Source organism: Saccopteryx bilineata, chromosome 3, assembly GCF_036850765.1.
Source record: "Saccopteryx bilineata isolate mSacBil1 chromosome 3, mSacBil1_pri_phased_curated, whole genome shotgun sequence".
NCBI classification, from domain to species: Eukaryota; Metazoa; Chordata; class Mammalia; order Chiroptera; family Emballonuridae; genus Saccopteryx; species Saccopteryx bilineata.
This window is the reverse complement of record NC_089492.1, coordinates 190174062-190198322: the sequence shown is the minus strand read 5'-3', so window position 1 is coordinate 190198322 and position 24261 is coordinate 190174062. Positions and strand designations below refer to the sequence as shown.

General features: G+C 41.2%; 1 protein-coding gene across 2 annotated transcripts in view; it reads right to left on the bottom strand.

Annotated features, from left to right (window-relative positions):
• The window catches only part of LY86 (lymphocyte antigen 86), a 70100-nt gene extending 50634 nt beyond the window's left edge, over positions 1-19466 (bottom strand). For both annotated transcript variants that reach the window (XM_066268427.1, XM_066268428.1), the window contains exon 1: positions 19315-19466. In XM_066268427.1, coding sequence (XP_066124524.1) covers positions 19315-19441 — 127 coding nt within the window. In that variant the 5' untranslated portion in view covers positions 19442-19466. The remainder of the gene's footprint in view (positions 1-19314) is intronic.
• Between the last annotated feature and the right edge of the window lie 4795 nt (positions 19467-24261).

The window sequence follows — 24261 nt, the reverse complement described above, 5'->3', positions numbered from 1 at the left end:
CCTCCTTTCCATGGCAGTGACTCGGGTGCAGTGTGTTGTGCTGTGTGTGTCCAGTGTCGCTCCACAAACCTCCCGGACCTTTGGGAATAGAATATCAGCTCATCCATCTGCTTTTTCCCCGGACACTATTTGACCTGTTGAGAGACTGCCTCTGGTCCTTAGCATAGGCTACAGAGAAAGAAGGAGAGGTAGAGGGGTTTAAACTATAAATTCTCCAAACAATAGCTCCTTAAGAGCTTGAGAATAAAAAAATACAAAACAAACAAACAAACAAATAAACAAATAAATAAACAACAACAAAAAACCCCTCACAGTCCCTTGACTATTTCTGAATTCTCCATTCCAACAACACCTTGTTTGGCTCATTGCACTGTGATAGATGATAGGTAAATGTTTATGGAGCAAATAAAGGAATATAGATCAACAATCAGACAGGGAAAGTAAGGAACTATATTTCCTTAGCAGTAATTGAACTGATTTTGAAAATAGCCTGCCTGCTTCTTACTTCCTCAAGTGTTTTGTTAACACATTTCCTTTTTTTTTTTTTTTTTTTTTGTATTTTTCTGAAGCTGGAAACGGGGAGAGACAGTCAGACAGACTCCCACATGCACCCGACCGGGATCCACCCGGCACGCCCACCAGGGGCGACGCTCTGCCCACCAGGGGGCGATGCTCTGCCCCTCCGGGGCATCGCTCTGCCGCGACCAGAGCCACTCTAGTGCCTGGGGCAGAGGCCAAGGAGCCATCCCCAGTGCCTGGGCCATCTTTGCTCCAATGGAGCCTTGGCTGCGGGAGGGGAAGAGAGAGACAGAGAGGAAGGAGGGGGTGGGGGTGGAGAAGCAAATGTGTGCTTCTCCTGTGTGCCCTGGCTGGGAATCGAACCCGGGTCCCCCGCATGCCAGGCCGACGCTCTACCGCTGAGCCAACCGGCCAGGGCAACACATTTCCTTATTAATATGTCAATTAACCCTTAAATACCCTTAGATTGCCCTCTCCTCATACAAGGGGATATAAAGATTATTTTTCCCTCATAGTTCTCAGTCCTCAGATGGGGGAAAATGTTTTTTTCAGTTAGATTTTGTTTGAGACATATATTTGAAGTCAGAGCAGCTCTCCAAGCATGCCGACAATTTGATTTTTCCTATTTTTGGTAAATGCAGAGAAAACGGAGTGGGAGATGCATCTCTGACAGAGAGACAGGAAACCGGATCCCTATTGTTTATTGATCTGATCACAGACCTGTTATAGCACCTACTAAGTGCTAGCACTGAGTGACCTGTATGAATACAAAGATGATTTAGCTTTAGGCAACGACTCTGATTTTTCAGAACGTAGAGAGTTAGAAGGGCAAAAGAAGGTAAGCACAATTGCTACACAAAGTAGCCACAAGATGCCATGCGTGGGTGATCGGGGACAGCCAAAAGGGGAAGTGAACCCTGAGCTTAGTCTTGCAAGCTGCAGAGGACCCAGGAGAATGTGATGGGTGTGGTCACTTTTATAGTTTGGAGCACATGCACGTGCTATCCTAAGCACTATACATTTACTCACTCAGATTCTCACAAAAGCTTTAAGAGAGAAATGCTATTATTCTCTCCATTTTAAGACTCAAGGCAGCTGAGGCAAAGAAGGCTTAAAGAAATTGCCCAGGGTCACCCATCTGGGAGGGTTGGAGTCTGAACGCAGGCCGACCGTCTGTCTTCAGAGTGTACACAGACCGTTCCCTGTGAGTGTTGGGGTAGAGAGAATAACAGACACAGAGACTGAAGCCCTAAAAAGGGTGTGTAGTTTCAGGGAACGTCATGGTTGCCGACAAAAGCCCCTGGTGAAACCAAGGCAGTCCTAGGCCTTTGATGTTCACTTCAGTGTTGTCAGTGCAACAAGATGAGGTTCTTCTTTGAAGACTTGAGGTCCGAGGTGGCTGGTGTTTGCAGAAACATGTGCAGACCTTAGAGATCCTAGAGTCACCTCTGGAAGGATCCTGAAAACAACTTAATATTCTTTCCTCTATAGCTTAAAATGGCTCCAGAAAGGTAGATTTCTGCTTTCCTCCTATGTACTTCCAGAGGAGACCTGCTGCTGAGATTTCCTGTCGCTGTTTGCTGAGACGATACCAGCATTGTCATTAGCCCACACCTTGCAGGGAAGCTCTGGCCTTCTCAGCCTTTTTCTGACTTTGCTCATCATCTGCTTCTCCCAGGAATCAACTGTCCTATTAATGCCCAAAGTTTTTCCTTTGCAGCCTTTTAACACACACACACACACACACACACACACACACACACACACACACACACACCTTAGAAATACAAAACCCCCAGCCCTCTCTCACTTTGGCCTTCGAGGCTCACCATTTTAGGGCCCTCCTTGTTGGAGTGGTACTAGGAAGAGCTGCTTCCACTTAGCTCAACTTAAATTCGGCTGACAGCTAACAATTGCCTGGACTCACTGAGCTTCTGTCTCCTCACCTGTATAAGAAGGAACCTGGTATCACTTTAGGCTTTACACTTTGTTCTGGTTCCAGCTTCTCAATTGCCCTAGTGGGCAGGGCTGTGGAACTGCATGGTCACGGTACTGGCACCCCCCCCCCCATTTGTGATGCAGAGAGTTAGCCCAAAGCTAGAGGCCAGGTCTTTACTTTTTTAATTAACTTTTTATTTTGAAATACATAATAACAGACTTATAGGTAGTTGCAAAAAGTGCAGGGAGGTCCTGTGTGTTCCTTACATACCTCCCTTCATGGTAACATCTTACATAACTGGATGTCAAAGCCAGGACGTGGACACTGGCACAGTCTTCAGACCAGTTGTTATACACACTCTGTGTGTGTGCATGCATGTGCACATGCTCACATGCAGTTCTATGCCATTTATTTTCACCTGTAACCACCACTACAATGAAGGCACAGATACAAAGTCTTTTTCTTATGCTGCCCTTTGATAATCCCTCCCTCCCCACCCTTTCCCATCTTGACAGCGTTATATCAGCAGAACCATATAGTACGTAACCTTTTGAGACTGGATTTTTTTTTTAAATTTTTCATAATGCCCTTGAGATCCTTCCAGGTGGTGTGTATCAGTAGTTCATTCATTTTTATTGTGGAGTAGTATTCACAATGTGAATGTACCACAATTTGTTGAACCGTTCACCTGTTGAAAGACATCTGGCTAGTGTTGGGCTATTAAAAATAAAGCTGTTATCATTTTTTTCACTTACAGTGTTTTGTATAAATATAGTTTTCATTGCTCTGAGATAAATATTCAGGATTTAGATTGCTGGGTTATAAGGTGCGTGTTTAGTTTTGTAAGAAACAGGGCGACAGGGTTCCCAAGTGGCTGTGCATTTTACACTCCCTCCAGCAATGGAGGCAGGCCCTTCTGAAGAGAAACTTGTCAGAGATGCTTGTTCCCCAGGGAGAAATCAGGATCGCACCTTACAGTTCACTGTGGGGTTGACGACTTTTATACGCACTCAGCCCTGGAGGTTCTAGAGAGACTTCCTCCATGACAGGAGAAGGATTTTCCCAGAAATGACTCAATCGCTAGGAGCTGTAAAGTGCACAAGCAGCCGTGGTTAACTCTCCTTACTGCCTGTACAGGGGAAGGGACGACTTACTGCCTGTGACAGGTGTTTCCTTACTTAGTCACCACCCTTCCTTCCTAATGCTGCATTCAGAGCCCCACGACACAATGTTGGCCACACTCAGCCACACACAGTTCTCCAGAACAAGTGCCAACCCTTGAGATTTGTCCCTGATGCTTTCCAGTATGGATCTTGATATATTTTTTCTCTCCCTTGAGCACTGCATATAATGAACTGTCCATTGCTGCTTTCGATCTCCCATCAGACTCACAAGGGAAAAAAAAAATCAATTTGTATTTTTCCTAGGAAACAGGCCTGTGGATAAATGATGTGTTGCCTAACAAAATACCACAGCTGAGGTGGCTTGAACAATAGACATTTATCTCTCAAAGTTCTGGAGACTGGGGGAGCCCAACATCAACAAGCTGGCTGATTCAGTTTCTGGTGAAGACCCTGTTCCTGATTTGTAGATGGCTGACTCCTCCATGTAAACTCACATAGACAGAGTTCTGGCCTCTTCTTCTCAAAAGCACAGTAATCCTATCATGGAGCCCCACCCTCATGACCTTATCTAACTCTAATTACTGGCCCTGCCCCCAAATACCATCACATTGGAGTTTAACAGTTCACCCTGTAAATTTTTGAGACAGACATGTATACAGACCCTCCTCTTGAGGTCAGGAAAGGGGTCAAAGAGTGACACTGTGTCTCAAAGCAACCACTCAGATTCAGAATGAGTAGAAAAGTGCCCCCACCCAGAGGCATTTGAAGGAAGAGGAAGTGTTCAAAAAGGGTCACAGACTCATTCATCACCAGAGAAGAAGAGGCACAGTATCTCTTGGGCATGGAATTGACTCTTCCTAAAGATACCATGGAGATCTCCAGAGGAGGTAGGGGGGTGCCCAATGGGAGTTTCTACCACGATGCCTTGTACTGAAATCAGGAAAGTCGGTTTCCTTATTTCTAAAATCTGTTCACCATTTCTTTCTGCATCATTTACCTCGTGACAAGGAGCCAGGATGGGTTGGGTCCCCTGGATGTCCCAACTCTGCAATAGAGCTGTTCCTGATGGGAAGGAGAGAGATGTTTCTACGGGAAACCTCAAACTGCTCCTTTGCACGTTGTCATTTGTGTAACATAGACCACCTGGGAATAGAATCCCATGGCATGAATAATACAGGACAAGCCCTTACTGGTTGGTGCTGGAGGAGACAGAACCAGCTTCCTTCAGCTTCTGCCAACCAAATTCCTAACCAAGTAAAGCACTCGTTTCTCTACTTTCTGAACCAGCACAATCCTAGTGTTTCCCCTCTTGATTGCAGGATTAAAAATACTTTTGCTAAAAACATAAAAATTATATGGGACAATGGCAAACTGACATAAAAAGTAAGATGAGGGACCTGACTTCAGATTAATAAATGAGAATCATGCACCTGCCAAATAACCACAACCTCCCTGCCCCCACCGGCCCTGCACAGACATTAAACACAACACATGAATAAGCTCATCGCAGCAAATTTTCAAGCTCACCCCTGCCTCAAGCCTTTACCCTTCTCTTTCACACCACTGTTGTCACCACTTGAATATTGTTCAGCCTTTTCTTGCCATCTGTTTGTGTTTTCAGAACATAACATTTAAAACCTGTGATTATATGGAAACATGACTAGACAAAACTGGTGAAACTAAAAACAGTTCTAAACACCTTTGCCCAGGCTTCAGCTTCAGACACCTGGAAAGAAAAGCCCTGAGCTGAGAAATTTTTTTCTGACACAAGAAAACATAAGTAAAATATGTGTACAAGTTTGTAATTGTAAAAAATTAGAAGCAACCTAAATATTCATCAAAACATGGATGGATACAATTGTCATCTATACACATAATTATATACTCAATAACCATAAAAATAAATTAACCAAAGCCACAGTGGTATCTCCTGAAATAATAGTATATAAATTGGTCCCAAAATAAGTTGTTAAATGTAAACTCTCTTATTAACTCCAATAATTTTTAGATTAGGTTTTTCTGCATAGACAATCATACTATATGTATATAATAATGTTTTTGTTTCCTTCCTTCAAATCCTTAAACGTTTTATTTTTTCTTGGCTTTCAATGCTGGCTATGGCCTTCAGTGCAATGTTGAATAGCAGGGGTGATGGTGGGCATTTTTGTTTCATTCTTAGTTTTAAAGGTATTGCTTCCAATGTTTCACCAATAAATGTGACGCTCACTGTTTTAGGTGTATTTATGTAAAGAGCGAGAGGACATATTTTAGAATTCTACCTGGCATTCTTTCTTCTATCAGATTATTCTAATCAATTTATTTTTGTTAAAACTTCTAACACATTTATAATTATTTCTAATTATTTTTGGGGTTTTCTTTCTTTTGTGCCAGATCTTTCTGTGTTCCTTTCTCCTTTTATTTCCAGCATCTTTCAGGATTGATTGGAGTGCTTTAAAATCGTTTTAATTTTTTTTTACTAATTTGAAAGTTATATACTATATTTTTAGTTTTTTAATAGTTGACCTTGAATTTCAAACATGAATGTTTTACTTAATAAAGCTTAAAGTTAAACATTTTCTTTCTGAAGTTGGAAACGGGGAGGCAGTCAGACAGATTCCCGCATGCACCCGACCGGGATCCACCTGGCATGCCCAGCAGGGGGCGATGCTCTGCCCATCTTGGGGCGATGTTCTTCCGCAATCAGAGCCATTCTAGCACCTGAGGCAGAGGCCACAGAGCCATCCTCAGCGCCTGGGCAAACTTTGCTCCAATGGAGCCTTGGCTGCGGGAGGGGAAGAGAGAGACAGAGAGGAAGAAGAGGGGGAGGGGTGGAGAAGCAGATGGGCGCTTCTCCTGTGTGCCCTGGCTGGGAATCGAACCTGGGATCCCCGCACGCCAGGCCGACACTCTACCACTGAGCCAACTGGCCAGGGCCTAGTTATTTTTTTATTGTGGTAAAAAGTACATGACGTTAAATCTATCTTAATCGTTTTATGTGTACAGTTCTGTAGTGTTAAGTATATTCACATTGTTGTGCAACAGATCTTTTCATCTTGCAATACTTAACATTATCTTTCTGGTCTCCCTGAAAAATGCAAAAACAAGGAATCAGAATGCGTTCTGTTCCTCCACGTCTGTTACTATCCTGTAGTTCTGTTCTCTTTTGTGCCCTGTGGTGGGCAGCCTCCAATATGGCCACCAATGAATCCTCTTAATTCACATCGTTGTGTATACCTCTCTCCTTGAGTGACGCAGTCACTTGCTTCTAGGCAGTAGTAGAAGATGGCAAATGTATTGGGGTGTTGCTTCTGAGATCAGGCTACAAAAATCTGTGTCCTATGTCTTCCTTGCCCTCTCTTAATCTCATTCTGAGAGCCCTCACTCTGGAGAAGCAGGGCTACCATGTCGTGAGTAGCCCGTGGGACAACACTGTCCATTGAGAGCCTGAATTCTGCTAACAGCTATGTGAGTGAGCTTGGAGTGGACCTTGGGGGCCTGCTTCTACTCACATGAGTTTGGAAGCAGATCATTTCCAAGTCAAGTCTTGTGTTAGCCAAGTGAGAGACCCTATATCAGAGGGACCCAATTAAGCCACACCCAAATTCCTGCCCAGAGAAAATCTGTGAGATAATAACACTTGTTGTCTTAAGCTGCTGGGTTTTAGGGTAATTTGTTATGCAACAATAAAAGATAAAACATTGCTGTTTCAGATTAGACATTATCATCATCCTAACCTTCACTGCATATTTAAATTTACTGATTGTTGCATCTCAGAACTTACTTCTGGGATCATTTTATTTCTTTATGAGGTATCCTTTAGAAAGTTTCTTTTCTGAGAGTCTTTTGGCAGCAAATTATAAATTTTGTTTGTTCAAAAAATTTTTTTAATTTCCTCTTATTACTGAATAACAATTAGCTATGTATATCATTCTAAGTTAATTGTTATATTGCTGTTACTCTTCAGAAATCTGATATTAGTCTAAATATAATTTCTTGTTAGTTAATTTCTCATAACTTAAGCCATTTTTTGTTTGTTTGTTTGCTTTTGTTAATTTGTGGTTTTATTCTCATTACTCTAGATGTAGAATTTCTTTTAGTGTTTAGGATTTGTGTTTAGTGAATTCGAAGACTCATGTCTTTCATTAATTTTAGAAAATTCGCTAGAATGTTTCTTCAGAAATTGCTTTTCCTTCATTTTATCTATTTTGTTAAGCTATAGGACATATTTTTCATCTCTTTATTTTTCTGTGATACATTTTGAGTCTCCAGACCTTTCATCTATTCCTTAGTTCTCTCTTCAGCTCTTTTGAAATCTGTGTTTTAACCTAGCAATTTTTTATCTCAGCAATTAAATATTTTATTTTAAGGAGTTCTATGTTATTCTTTTTTAAATCTTTCTGATCTTTTCTTTACATAATATTTTTCCTTTCTCATGTTTTAGATTCCCTCTTTTATTTCTTTATTTTTATTGCTTTTTATTTATCTAATCTCATGATTTTTTTTAAAATTTTTATCAAGTGTGCCATCAAATATATCTCCCTCCCCCCACCCTCATGTTCCCCTTGATACCCTCTTTGACTCTTCCCCCCAATGCCCTCCCCTCTTCCCTTCAGGATTTGCTGTCTTGCTCTCTATAATGCTGTGTTATGTATAAGATATATATAATTTCACCAATCTCTTTCCATTCTCTGATCCCATTCTTTCCTCCCCTTCCCTCTGATCACTTTCCCTCTGGTCCCTTTGATTTCACCTCTGCCTCTATTCCGTTCCTCAGTTCACATTGTTCATTAAATTCCTCATATGAATGAGATCATATGATATTTTTCTTTCTCTGCCTGGCTTATTTCACTTAGCATAATAGTTTCCAGGTTCATCCATGTTGTCACAAAAGATAAGATTTCCTTCTTTTTTACTGCCACATAGTATTCCATTGTGTATATGTACCACTGCTTTTTAATCCACTCATCCACTGATGGACACTTGGGCTGTTTCCAGATCTTGGATATTGTAAACAATAAACAATACTGCAATAAACATGAGGGTGTGTTTCTTCTTTTGAATCAGTGATTTGGTATTATTAGGATATATTCCTTGAAGTGGGATAGCTGGGTCAAAAGGCAGTTCGATTTTTAATTTTTTGAGGAATCTCCATATTGTTTTCCACAGTGGCTGCACCAGTCTGCATTCCTACCAGCAGTGCAGGAAGGTTCCCTTTTCTCCACATGCTTGCCAGCACTTATTCTGTGTTGTTTTGTTAATGAGCACCATTCTGACTGGTGTGAGGTGATATCTCATTGTGGTTTTAATTTGCATTTCTCTAATGATTAGTGATGTTGAGCATTTTTTCATATGCCTATTGGCCATCTGTATGTCCTCTTTGGAGAAGTGTCTATTCATTTCTTTTGCCCATTTTTTGATTGGATTGTTTGCCTCCCTGGTGTTGAGTTTTACAAGTTCTTTATATGATAAATTTTGGTTATTAACACCTTATCAGACATATTGTCGAAAATGTTCTCCCATTGTGTGGTTTGTCTTTTTATTCTGTTCTTATTGTCTTTGGCTATGCAAAAGCTTTTTAGTTTGATATAGTCCCATTTGTTCATCCTGTCTTTTATTGCACTTGCCCTTGGAGATAAATCAGCAAATATATTGCTGTGAGTGATGTTGGCAAGCTTACTGCCTATGTTTTCTTCCAAGATGATTATGGTTTCACAACTTACATTTAAATCTTTTATCCATTTTGAGTTTATTTTTGTGTATGATATAAGTTGGTGGTCTAGTTTCATTTTCTTGCAAGTACCTGTCCAATTTTCCCAACACCATTTATTAAAGAGACTGTTTTTATTCCATTGTATGCTTTTACCTCCTTTGTCAAATATCATTGTCCATATAGGTGTGGGTTTATTTCTGGGTTCTCTGTTTTGTACCATTGATCTATATGCCTGTTCTTATGCCAGTAACAAGCTGTTCTGAGTACAATGGCCTTGTAGTATAACTTGATATCAGGAAGTGTGATACCATCCACTTTATTCTTCTTTTTTTAAGATTGCTGAGGCTATTTGTGTTCTTTTTTGGTTCCATATAAATTTTTGGAATATGTGTTCTATATCTTTGAAGTATGACATAGGTATTTTAATAGGAATTGAATTGAGTCTATAGATTTATTTGGGTAATATAGACATTTTAATCATGTTTATTTTTCTATCTGTGAACACAGTATATGCTTCCACTTGTTTGTGTCTTCCTTGATTTTTTTTTATCAATGCTTTGTAATTTTCCAAGTACAAGTCTTTAACCTCGTTGGTTAAATTTACTCCTAGGTGCTTAATTTTTTTGTTGTTGCAACTGTAAAGGGAATTGTTTTCTTAATTTCTTTTTCTGACAGTTCATTGTTGGTGTATAAAAATGCCACTGATATCTGAGTATTAATTTTATATTCTGCCACCTTGCTGGATTCATTTATAAGATCCAGTAGTTTTTTAACTGAGACTTTAGGATTTTCTATGTACAGTATCATGTCATCAGCAAATAATGATAGTTTTACTTTTTCTTTTCCAATTTGGATGCCTTTTATTTCTTCTTCTTGTCTGGTTGCTATGGCTAGTACTTTCAGAACTATGTTGAATAAGAGTGGTGAAAGGGGTCACCCCTGCCTTGTTTCTGGTCTTAAGGGGATTGCTGTTAATATTTGCCCACTGAGTATGATGTTGGCTATGGGTTTGTCATAGATGGACTTTATCATGTTGAGGTATGTTCCCTGTATTCCCACTTTGCTGAGAGTTTTGATCATGAATGGGTGCTGGATTTTATCAAATGCTTTTTCTGTGTCTACTGGTTTACCATGTGATTCCTTTTGTTTATAAGATGAATTACATTGATTTGTTTTGAAAATGTTGTACCAACCTTGCCTCCCCAGAATAAATTCCACTCGATCATGATGTATGATTTTTTCCATGTATTTCTGGATCAGGTTTGCTAATATTTTGTTGAGAATTTTAGCATCTATGTTCATCAAGGATATTGGACTATAGTTTTCTTTCTTTGTAGTGTCCTTGCCTATTTTGAAATGTGGATTATGCTTGCCTCATAAAAGGAGCTTGGAAGTCTTCCTTCCTCTTGAATTTTTTGAAATAGCTTGAGAAGGATAAGAGCTAGTTGTTAGGATATTTGGTAAAATTCACCTGTGAAACCATCTGGCCCAGGACTGTTGTTTGTTGGGAGTTTTTTGATAACTGTTATAATCTCATTTGATGTAATCACTCTATTTAGGTTTTCTGATTCTTCCAGATTGATTTTTGAAAGATTATATGTTTTGAGGAATTTGTCCATTTTGCCTAGGTTGTCTAATTCTTTGGCATATAGTTCTTCATGGTATTTTCTTAATTTTTTTTTGTATTTCTGCTGTGTCTGTTGTTACTTTTCCACTCTCATTTCTAATTTTATTTATTTGAGTCCTCTCTCTTTTTTTCTTGGTGAGTCTGGTTAAAGGTTCATCAATCTTGTTTACCTTTTCAAAAAAACAGCTCTTGGTTTTATTGATTATCTGTATTTTTTTTAGCCTTTATGTCATTTATTTCCACTCTGATCTTTATTATTTCCTTCCTTCTACTTCCTCTGGGCTTTTGTTAATTGTTTCTTATTTTCTGGTTATTTTAGATGTAGGGTTAGGCTGTTAATTTGGGCTTTTTCTCACTTCTTTAGGTATGCTTGTAATGCTATGAACTTCCCTCTCAGGACTGCTTTTGCTGTGTCCCATAAATTTTGAGTTGTTGTATATTCATTTTCATTTGTTTCAAGGAAATTTTTTATTTCTTTTTTATCTCATTGTTAACCCATTCATTAGTTAATAACATGCTGTTTAGTCTCCAAGTGTTTGAATGTTTTTCAGTTTTTCTATTGTAGTTGATTTCTAGTTTTATGCCATTGTGATCAGAAAAGATGCTTGATATGATTTCAATATTCTTAAATTTATTGAGACTCATTTTGTGTCCTAGCATGTGGTCAATCCTAGAGAATAAACAATTAGCACTTGAAAAAAATGTATATTCTACTGCTTTATGGTGAAAGGTTCTGAAGATACCTATTCAATCCAGTTGATATAGTGTGTCCTTTAAGTCTGCTGTTTCTTTGTTAATTTTCCTTCTTGAGGATCTATCTAGTGATGTTAGTGGGGTATTAAAATCCCCTACTATTATAATATTGCTGTTGATCTCGCCCTTTATTGCCATCGAAATCTGCTTTATAAATTTAAGTCCTCCTGTATTAGGCACATAGATATTTAAAATAATTATATCTTCCTATTGGATTGCTCCTTTATCATTATGTAGTGACCTTCTTTATCCCTTACTATAGCCTTTGTTTTAAAGTCTATTTTGTCAGATATAAGTATTTCTACCCCAGCTTTTTTTTCATTTGCATTTGCATGAAATATTTTTTTCCATCCCTTCACTTTCAGTCTGTGTGTCTTTTGTTTTGAGGTGGGTCTGTAGACAGCATATGTACCAGTCCTGTTTTCTAATCTATGTCTTTTCATTGGAGCATTTAATCATTTACATTTAAGGTTATTATTGATATGTAGTTGTTTATTGCCATTTTATTCTTTAAACCTACATTCTTCTTTTTCTAGATTTGTTTTCCTTTTGTTCTGTTTACAGCAGGTTTGTTCACATTTCTTGCAGCTTTGGTTTGATTGTAACAAATTTCTTGAGGTGTTTTTTTTTTGTTGTTGTTGTTGTTGTTTTTGTCTGGGAAGCTTTTTATTTCTCCAGTTTTAAATGATAGGCTTGCTTGATAATGAAGTCTTGGTTGTAGGCTCTTGTTTTGCATTACTTTGAATATTTCTTGCCATTCCCTTCTGGCCTCTAATGTTTCTGTTGAGCAGTTGGATGTCATCCTCATGGGGGCTCCTTTTAGGGAATTTACTGCTTTTCTCATGCAGCTTTTAGTATTTTTTTTATCCCTTAATTTTGATATTTTAATTATGCTGTGTCTTGATGTAGGCCTTTTTTGGATTCTTCTTTAATGGGACTCTCTGTGCTTCTTGAACTTGTGTGACTTTTTTCTTCATCAATTTGGGGAAATTTTCAGCTCTGATTTCCTCAGTCAGGTTTTCTATCCCTTGTTCTTTCTCTTCTCCTTCAGGAATCTCTATGTTGTGGATATTGTTACTCTTCATGTTTTTACAGAGCTCTCTTAGTGTTTCCTCAGACTTTTTAAGCCTCTTTTCTTTTTGATGCTCTGCTTCCATGCTTTTGTTTATCTTATCCTCTAAATCATTGATTCAATCCTCTGCTTCACTCAGCCTGCTTTTAATTCCTTTTAGTGCAGTCTTTATTTCTGATATTGTTTTTGTCCTTTCTGACTGGTTCTTTTTTATTATTTCCATGTCCTTTTCGATACTTGCTATCTCTTTATTTAAGTGCTCATTTATGCCCATGTATTGTTGCTCTAAGATCTTTGATCATCCTAATAATCATTATTTTAAACTCTGCTTCTGGTAATTTGGTTATTTTCATCTCATTCAGTTCTTTCTCTGGGGGTTTCTCTTGTTGATTCATTTGAACTGCATTTCTCTGTCTTCTCATTTTATCTATGTATAGACTCCTCCTCTGGGTGTGTTGTTTTTGTAGCTAGCTGAGTCTACAGCTAGCTAACTGTAGCTAGCTAGGTTGGTATTTTCTGCCTCCAATTTCCAGTTGTATTGTTTCTAGATCTTCTTGGGTTGGCATCAGCTGTTGTTTGTAATCCACTGTGGGCTACTTGTCTGCTGTCACTGTTCTTTTTGTTATTTGTGTCAGCATTTTCTATGTCTTAGCTGGGTCAGGTGTGAGGAGCCATTCCTTAAGATACTACTCTAACAAGAATTGTTAAGTCTTGAACTGATGCTCTCCATATCTGGCTGCTGGGTGTGCCTTCTCTGGACCTCCCTGGCCGAAGCCTGGCACAGATCAGTGGGGTCGCTGCCTATGACTGGCCTTATCAACCTTTTTGGAGCTACTGGCGATCTTGATCTTGTGGCTGCCTCTTCTGGGCCCAGGTGCTATTGTAAATATCTCCTGCACTCTTAGGCTAGCTTTTATCTACTCTTGACTTGGGGGAAGTTCATTTAAAAGTTCAAGTTCCCCTGAGATCCACTTGTGCCGCCTCTTATTGCTGGCTACTTGTTGGGCTCAGTACTATAATTCAGAGATTAGGTATGGTATTGGATGTAGCTTTCCCCTTAGCCTCAGGTGTCATTCTATCCAGACTTTTTAAAATTTTTATTTATTTTGTTTTATTTTTTCCTTCTTTATCAGCCCTCAGAATGGTGTGGCCACAGAAGTTCAGTGGGTGTGGCCTCTGTGTTCCCTATGTGTGGTCTCTCCGCCGGCCCACCACCACTGCTGCCTCCGTTTTGGGCATTTGGGCTCGGTTGCTGCAGGCTCCAGCCTTCTTCCACTGCCACCACGGCTTCTGCCACTGCAGGCAGGCTTGCGCATGCACCCTAAGGCTGCCCCAGCCCCTTCTGCCATGTGGGCCACTGCCAGCCCGCTTGCCTTCTGGTGAGTACTCAGCAGTGTGGGGGGAGGGTGTAGTTCAGACCTCAGCACTCACTACTTACTGCCAGAGATAAGGCTCCTTGCTCTGCGCCCCTCCCCACTCACTGTCTTCTCCATAGAGAAAACTGCTGGCAGGTGTGGGGACATGGGCTTTCCCTATGGAAGAAGCATGTCAAATGCACAGAAGGGCTCTGACTGAATGACATGGATTACTGAAAAAAGAATAGTAGATATCATTTTAATTTTGTAGATGTTATTTCCAGACATCTTTGCAAAAAAGGAGAACTTGGTACACATAGCTGAAAAATGTAGATGTGAGTGCTTCTCCTCGGGCTGCTGCGGGTCCCTGATGCTAGACTGGTTTGGCTCTGCATGTGTGCAGAGAGGGGACGGCTCGAGTGGGATATGGTCAGAGGGACAGTCTTTAAATCAGAAAATTAACCTCCTCCTCCCCTCATCCATCCCTATAACAGTCCCTTTGAGTAACCCAGACCTGTGAGCCTGCATTCATGGTAGGTCCCACTGCAGCCCACAGCAAAAGTGATCCTGAGCTACATTTTAGTAATGAGCTCTTGGTTTACATGTAGGACATGAAGAGAAACAACAAATGTTAATCACTATGACATCTCTTACTGACATGCTATCCAGGATGCCAGCTCTCCAAGGAGAAATTCCTCTCATAGCTCCCCCAGGTATCAGGAAAAGTGGACATATCCTTAAAAACTGGTTTTACCTTGCAAATAATGCAATTTTCTTGTTTGATTTGGTTTCAAGAAAGGTCACAGTAAAATACACCTCTAGTGACTGTAAACTGTCTTATAAATCATCATCAGCAAAGATTATTGAGCATGCAGTATGTGCTCAGCACCTTCCATGCAGTTCTCTCCACCTAATCCTCACTCAGCCCTGAGAGGTAGGTTAACTTTTATCCCTTTTGAAATGAGATGAATAATAACTTCCAAAGATACCCAGGCCTTCTTGTTACTTTATTTGGCAAAAAAGAGTTAGCAATTGTGATTAAACTAAGGGTCTCGAGATTTTCCTAATCATATGTCCTCATAAGAGGGAGACAGAGAGAGATTTGGCACAGAGGAAAGCACTGTGATAGCTGAAGCAAGATGCTGTGTTGTTGGCTTTGAAGATGGAAGAAGAAGCTGTGAGCCAAGCAATGTAAAGCATGCTGCTGTAGAAGCTGGAAAAGACAAGAAAACAGATTCTCCTCTACAGCTTCCAAGACAGTGCGGCCTTGACTACAGGAAACTGACTTTGGATTTCTGACCTCCAGAACTGTAAAAGAATAAATGCATATCATTTTAAGCCAGCAGGTGGTAACTTGTGGCAGCAGCTATAGGAAACTCATATACCCTCTATACAATCAAGGAGAAGAGATTTTAAGAATATTGTCCAAAAGTTGGAGATCTGTTGATTCCGGGTCCCAAGATCTTAACCCTTACACTGCCTCATCTTTGGTGAGCATTCTGACTGCCCTGGCTTAATTATCCCCTTGTTTTCCCTCCCCTTATCCTGCTTCTCCCACTACCAGTTCACCTTCTCATCATGTGTTCTTCTGTAATCTACCTCATGTCTTGGTGTGATAGAGGCAGCGTATAAATACATTGGTGGACATCTGTGGTATGTGCATGGGCTGGAGCTCCTGGGCTTTTTGGAGGCCTGCAAACTGTCATGATTTAACTGGAGCAAGGCCCCTGGCCTCTCTATTTCCCTGTTTGCTTTTGTACAGAACGTTGCTCTCTCCTTTCCTGTCGCACTAACGGTTGGACAGATCAGGACTTCTGCATTTTCAGAAAATTTTGCTCATTTCCTGGTTAGTATTCAGAGCCTAGTCAGTGCTTATGATGCAAAACCCCTTCTCAAGGGTTTTGTAGTATTCAGATCAGTTTATAGCCTAAGCTTTCCCCTTCTCACTAAAATTGTAAAACAAAAGAGAAGGGGAAAATGAAACAGGAAACCCAGAAAACAACGGATCCTTTGTTTTGTCAGCTGATCCTCTCACATGCATACTGGAATTGTTAAAGCACCTAAACACCAGGACCAGGCAGGATAGCACACACTAGCCCTTGCAGTATGTATGGATGTGAAGGCCTTGGGGGTGGGATGGGGGACTGCTCCACTGCGAATCCAGCAGGTGAAAGGGGACCACGTCCATGCGGGAAGGGCTGTGCAGCCAGCTGGCCTCTGAGACACGAAGCAGGGCCCATCTCTAGAGAAGCCCCCAGGACCCTGCTTTCCCTTCTGCTGACCCCAGTCTACCAAGGGGCCCTTCTGACAGTCAGGCTCTTAAATAATGCTGGGTAATCTTTTCTTTCTTAAATTATTGATGCCATAGGCTACAAACCCTGCCTCTAGCCCCAAAAGGCTTTCAATCAATTTTCCATGCTGAGGAATATTTCCAAAGGCATTTTCCTCATTGCCAGAATGATACAGCCCAACCTTGTCTGGGTCTCCTGGTGAATTAGTCTAGGTTCTCCAGACTAATGGAATTACATATATAAGTTATGTATAATACATATATATTCTAGAAAGATTTATTATGAGGTATAGAATTATGATTATGGAGGCTAAGAACTCCCACAACCTGCTGTCTGGCAACTGGAGATCCAGGAGAGCTGGAGGTGTAGTTCGAAGGCCTGAGAACCAGGAGAGCAGCAAGCAAGAGCTAGAGCCTAGTTCAGCAGTTGGGTGGAGGGTGAACTCTCCCTTCTTTCACCTTTCACTTCTACTCAGGCCCTGAACAGATCAGATGAGGTCCACCCACACATTAGGGAGTATAGTCTGCTTTACTTGTCCATTGATTCAAATGTTCATTTCCTTTAGAAACACCCTCACAGACCCACCCAGGGATAATTTTTAACCACCTATCTGGGTACTCCCTTACCCAATCAAGTTTACACATATTATTAATCATCACACTCAGGCTCTGCCAACATTGCCTACCCTATCTCTGATGTCCTGGTGTCTCAGCCCTTCTGCAGAGCTCTGAACTCTATGCCTGGGCATACCTCCCTCCTTCACACATGCCATTTCTTCCTTCTCCACCTCTATTTCATTTGCTGTCCAATGCGGACCAAGCATTAGGCAGCAGAAGGTCAAGAGCAAAGGCCGTGGAGTCTGATAGGCCTCAGACCAACTCATTGTAAGTGCAACATATATTCACTCAACAGTGTCTCTGTGCCACTGTTACTTGTGTGGCCTTGGAAAACTTACCTGACATCTCCAACCCTCAGTTTACACATCTGTAAAATAACACAGAGAAAGCACTTGGCCTGATGCCTGCACCTATATGTCTTTCATGAACATGAGATATTGTAGTTATTATGTGTGTCTTTCTTCAAGGTTGAACCCTTCCCCAGGCAGATTTGTCCCCAACCTCACCTTCTCCAACCAGCATGTCCTCTAGTGCACTACACCATCTGCTATTCCAGTTCTCAAAACAGAGCATTTATCCTGTTACTTGTTTGACCTCCACCACTCTTAGATGGGAACAGCGTCTCCTCCACCCTTTATTCCTGAGTGCCCAGAGCAGGGCTGGTGTCAGCATTCATGAACTCCCTATGGCAGAGGGAAGAGTCCTTCCTGCTGGGCAAGTTCTCTGCCTACACATCCACCTCTCTTGCCTCTCCTGGCAGTGACTTGTAAGGCTGTGCCCAGCTTGGCTGTAGGCTGAAGGCTGGTCAGGGAGATGGACCAGCAATGGCAACTTGTATGGAAAGATGAGGTGGGAAAACAAATCCTGAGCAGTTCCCTTCATCTCAAGTCGTGCTTTTCATCCTGCACCAGAAATGAAGAGACTCACAGGGAGCATCCAGCCCCATGAGCAGAGCAAGAGTAATGAGACAAACACACTAATGTCTTTAATGTTGCATATTTCTTTTTAAAGAAATAAAGTTAAGTGGGAGCTGCTCAGAGAGGTCCAGACGGTCAGCTCCTCGGGCAGCAGCTGCAGGGGTCAGTCATCTGCCCGAGGGCGACACCACCCCCTGTTCCATAGCTTCCAGTAAGGCCAACACAGATGCTTAACAAGCACCTCCTTTCCACCTCCTTTATTCCAAACAACATTTTGCCTGCTATCTATCTCCAAAGTGTCATATTTCACAATGTCATGACTTTTCATGAGCCTATCCCTCCATCTTTATTCAAGGTATGGTCCTGAGACTCAGTTTCCTTCTCCCACGCAGGCCCCCTTAATGGGCTGAACTGTGTCCCTCCCCCAATTCATATGTTGAACCCCTAACCCTCAGCACCGTAGAATATGACTTTATTTGGTGATAGGTCTTTTAAAAAGGTGATTGAGGTTATATGAGTGAGCCCAGCCTAATATGACTATTGTCCTCATAAGAAGAGAGAGATAGACTAGTAAAATATGGGCACAGAGGAAAGATTATGTGAAGACACAGGGAGAAGACAGCAAGTCAAGGAGAGAGGCCTCAAGAGAAACCATGCTGCTGACACCTTGATCTTGGGCTTTTAGGCTTCAGACTGTGAGAAATAAATTTCTGTAGTTTCAGCCACCATATTCCATTACGGCAGATCTAACAGACTAATATTACAGCAGTTCCCTGCATTCTGTTCATTAGACTGCAATTTTGGTTTGTTTATCTGTTTGCCTTATTGGGGTAACCACCATTGTTCACCCCTTTCTGCTATGTCTAGCACTGAAGAAAACCCAGGCATTACCACCTGCAGGGGAAGCACTTGCCTAATTTGGGAGCAATGCAGCACAAGCTCTAGACATGTCACGAGAAGGGCCGGAGTCTTCATTTTAGCACAAGTGAACTTTCCCTCAACTTGCAAACCAAGTAAACTATCCAAGGCTACAATTTTGAGGGGGGGTGGTTGGAAGCATCTTTTTCTGATTTTGAACAGGCGAGGTTTCATGACTAGTAGACTCAATGGTTGTTGGGTTTTTTTTCAGGCTCTGTGACATTAGTGAATTGTTATATTTTACACGCTCAGTGTCTTTCCCTGTCCTTTTTGTCACTCTATTCAGGCTCTTTCCTACCTCAGCCTTCCTTCTCCCAAGGGCTCCAAATGGCCCTCATGACCTGTTGCAAGTGGAACACGTGTTCGACCTCTGCCCAATCACCCTTCACCCCCCAACTATGCACTACAGCAGCCCATATTGGTGGGCCTCAATCTCCCCCAAGACGCAGATAGATATTTTCAAAGACCTTACCACAGCTCTGGTAAAGCACTTCCAAGCCCCCATCCTTGCAGGCCATGTGTGTGGGCCAGGCTCGGCAGCCGCCGCCATTGGGAGAGGTCAGAGTCCAGATGAGGAAGGCAGCAGTGAAGCCCTTCATGGTGAGGGCCTGTGCGTGACCAACAGAAAACTGAGCCCAAGAAAGGGCCTTTGGGTGGTTCTTCTTCTCCCCTTATTAATAGGTTGGCGTGTTCGGTTTCACTTCTCATATTTTATGTCCTAGGGAACTACTCTGAGAAGCAAAAGGCAGTTAGCAAGGGTATTTGAATACAATTCCCCTGGGACCTTTGGCACTTGAACCAAGAAGGTGAGGTTGGTCTGGGTTGGGGTGGCTAAATGTTGACTTTCTGCATTCACAGGAAGAAACTAGCAAGTGACACTTGAACTTCTGACTCAGGTCCTCAAATACAGTCCTTATAAGAGCCCCCTGCCCAGGTAGAGCAGGAAAGGTAGCCACAGGACCGCAGGTGTTTTTCATTTGCAGGCCCCTATGTCTCTGCAGGCCTCTGATGCGGGCTGTGGACCAGCAACCGGACTGGGGCTGGCAGGCGGCATTGGGCGTTGATAATCTGGAATGAGGCTTTTGCCCTATTGGCATTTTCCTTTCCCCTGGTTTCAGCTGCACTCTCTGGATAAGAATGTCAGCAGTCTCTGTGTAGCTGCTAGCACAGGGCCTTTTTCTGTCAGCAGCAAATGTGATCTCTAAAGATGAGGTGGAGGGAGTAGAGCTAAGAAGTGGTCTGTGTCCTATTTCTGGGCTCAGCTTGGTGGATGAGGTTAGGAAGAATGGGGAAGTCAGGGCCTCCTATTTAAGAGCGGGGTTTTAATTGTTTCTGTCATTAGCAGGATTGTTAATGTTATGTCCCACTTTCTTTTTAGAGCCAAGATCTTGTTCCCCTATTCCACTACTGATGTCCCGCTTCGAGACAGCAAGGGTTCCGGGTTTGGTTTTCCCCTGTTTACCCTGCTGCACCTTAGCCGGTGGGCACTGGGCTCGGGGCCAAAGCCGGCAGGTTTTATTTTATTTTATTTATCTTTTTAATTTTATTTAGAAAATAAATTTAACAGGGTGACATTGGTCACTATAGTAGATTCTTTTTTTTAAATTTTTATTTATTTATTTTTATTAATTTTAATGGGGTGACATTAATAAATCAGGGTACATATGTTCAAAGAAAACATCTCCAGGTTATCTTGTCATCCAATTATGTTGCATACACATCACCTAAAGTCAAATTGTCCTCTGTCACCTTCTATCTGGTTTTCTTTGTGCCCCTCCCCTCCCCCCTCTCTGTCTCTCTTCTCCCTCCCCACTACCCTCAGTAACCACTACACTCTTGTCCATGTCTCTTAGTCTTGTTTTTATGTCCCACCTATGTATGGAATCATATAGTTCTTAGTTTTTTCTGATTTACTTGTTTCACTCCGTATAATGTTATCAAGATCCATCCATTTTGTTGTAAATGATCCAATGTCATCATTTCTTATGGCTGAGTAGTGTTCCATAGTATATATGTACCACATCGTCTTTATCCAGTCATCTATTGAAGGGCTTTTTGGTTGGTTCCATGTCCTGGCCACCGTGAACAATGCTGCAATGAACATGGGGCTGCATGCAACAGAAAACACTATTTCCCCAGGGAGGAAAAGCATTTCTCTGCACACACTAGGTAAATTGACTATTTCTGCCAGTGGCCAAATAAGAATTAAAATCACCTCAAAACATTCTTTTTTGAAGTGGCATGTATTTCCAATAAAGACAAATATATTGATTGACTCAATTGAATCAATTAATGGATTCTTTGCATTTCTTTGGAACTAGTCATTTGGGGAAAGGAGAGAGGGGCAGTATTAATTTTCATTTTATTTCTTTTTTTTAAAATAATTTTATTTTTTTTAATGGGGCTACATCAATAAATCAGGATACATATATTCAAAGATAACATGTCCAGGTTATCTTGTCGTTCAATTATGTTGCATACCTATCACCCAAAGTCAAATTGTTCTCTGTCACCTTCTATCTAGTTTTCTTTGTGCCTCTCCCCCTCCCCCTTTCCCTCGCCCTCTCGCCCCTCCCCCCCCATAACCACCACACTATTATCAATGTCTCTTAGTCTCACTTTTATGTGCCACCTACGTATGGAATAATGCAGTTCCTGGTTTTTTCTGATTTACTTATTTCACTTCGTATAATGTTATCAAGATCCCACCATTTTGCTGTAAATGATCCGATGTCATCATTTCTTATGACTGAGTAGTATTCCATAGTGTATATGTGCCACTTCTTTATCCAGTCATCTATTGACGGGCCTTTTGGTTGTTTCCATGTCTTGGCCACTGTGAACAATGCTGCAATAAACATGGGGCTACATGTGTCTTTACGTATCAATGTTTCTGAGTTTTGGGGGTATATACCCAGTAGAGGGATTGCTGGGTCATAAGATAGTTCTATTTTCAGTTTTTTGAGGAACCACTATACTTTCTTCCATAATGGTTGTACTACTTTACATTCCCACCAACAGTGGATGAGGGTTCCTTTTTCTCCACAGCCTCTCCAACATTTGCTATTACCTGTCTTGTTAATAATAGCTAATCTAACAGGTGTGAGGTGGTATCTCATGGCAGTTTTGGTTTGCATTTCTCTAATAACTAAAGAAGATGAGCATCTTTTCATATATCTGTTGGCCATTTGTATTTCTTCCTGGGAGAAGTGTCTGTTCATGTCCTCTTCCTATTTTTTTATTGGATTGTTTGTTTGTTTGTTGTTGAGTTTTATGAGTTCTTTGTATATTTTGGATATTAGGCCCTTATCTGAGATGTTGTTTGAAAATATCATTTCCCATTTAGTTGGCTGTCTGTTTATTTTGTTATCAGTTTCTCTTGCTGAGCAAAAACTTCTTAGTCTGCTGTAGTCCCATTCATTAATTTTTGCCTTCACTTCTCTTGCCTTTGGAGTCAAATTCATAAAATGCTCTTTAAAACCCAGGTCCACGAGTTTAGTACCATGTCTTCTTCTATGTACTTTATTGTTTCAGGTCTTATGTTTAGATCTTTGATCCATTTTCAGTTAATTTTAGTACAGGGGGATAAAATGTAGTCCAGTTTTATTCTTTTGCATGTGGCTTTCCAGTTTTCCCAGCACCATTTATTGAAGAGGCTTTCTTTTCTCCATTGTGTGTTGTTGGCCCCTTTATCAAAAATTATTTGACTATATATATGTGGTTTTATTTCTGGGTTTTCTATTCTGTTCCATTGGTCTGAGTGTCTATTTTTCTGCCAATACCATGCTGTTTAGATTGTCGTGGCCCGATAATATAGTTTGAAGTCAGGTATTGTAATGCCCTCAGCTTCATTCTTTTTCTTTAGGATTGCTTTGGCTATACAGGGTTTTTTATAGTTCCATATAAATCTGATTTTTTGCTCCATTTCTTTAAAAAATGTCATTAGAATTTTGATGGGAATTGCATTAAATTTGTATATTGCTTTGGGTAATATGGCCATCTTGATTATATTTATTCTTCCTATCCAAGAACAAGAAATATTCTTCCATCTCATTATATCTTTTTCGATTTCCCTTAACAATGGTTTATAGTTTTCTTTTTTTTTTAAATAAATTTTTATTAATGGTAATGGGATGACATTAATAAATCAGGGTATATATATTCAAAGAAAACATGTCTAGGTTATTTTGTCATTAAATTATGTTGCGTACCCCTCGCCCAAAGTCAGATTGTCCTCCGCCACCCTCTATCTAGTTCTCTGTGCCCCTCCCCCTCCCCCTAACTCTCTCCCTCCCTCCTTCCCATGTCCTCCCTCCCCCCACCCCTGGTAACCACCACACTCTTGTCCATGTCTCTTAGTCTCATTTTTATGTTCCACCAATGTATGGAATCATGTAGTTCTTGTTTTTTTCTGATTTACTTATTTCACTTCATATAATGTTATCAAGATCCCACCATTTTGCTGTAAATGATCTGATGTCATCATTTCTTATGGCTGAGTAGTATTCCATAGTGTATATGTGCCACATCTTCTTTATCCAGTCTTCTATTGAAGGGCTTTTTGGTTGTTTCCATGTCTTGGCCACTGTGAACAGTGCTGCAATGAACATGGGGCTACATGTGTCTTCACGTATCAATGTTTCTGAGGTTTTGGGGTATATACCCAGTAGAGGGATTGCTGGGTCATAAGGTAGTTCTATTTGCAGTTTTTTGAGGAACCACCATACTTTCCTCCATAATGGTTGTACTACTTTACAGTCCCACCAACAGTGAATGAGGGTTCCTTTTTCTCCACAGCCTCTCCAACATTTGCTATTACCCGTCTTGTTGATAATAGCTAATCTAACAGGGGTGAGGTGGTATCTCATTGTAGTTTTGATTTGCATTTCTCTAATAACTAATGAAGCTGAGCATCTTTTCATATATCTGTTGGCCATTTGTATTTCTTCCTGGGAGAAGTGTCTGTTCATGTCTTCTTCCCATTTTTTTATTGGATTGTTTGTTTGTTTGTGGTTAAGTTTTATGAGTTCTTTGTAAATTTTGGATATTAGGCCCTTATCTGAGCTGTTGTTTGAAAATATCATTTCCCAGGCCCTGGCCGGTGGGCTCAGCGGTAAAGCATCGGCCTAGTGTGCGGAGGACCCGGGTTCGATTCCCGGTCAGGGCACACAGGAGAAGCGCCCATTTGCTTCTCCACCCCTCCGCCGCGCTTTCCTCTCTGTCTCTCTCGTCCCCTCCCGCAGCCAAGGCTTCATTGGAGCAAAGATGGCCCGGGCGCTGGGGATGGCTCTGTGGCCTCTGCCCCAGGCGCTAGAGTGGCTCTGGTCGCAATATGGCGACGCCCAGGATGGGCAGAGCATCGCCCCCTGGTGGGCAGAGCGTCGCCCCTGGTGGGCGTGCCTGGTGGATCCCGGTCGGG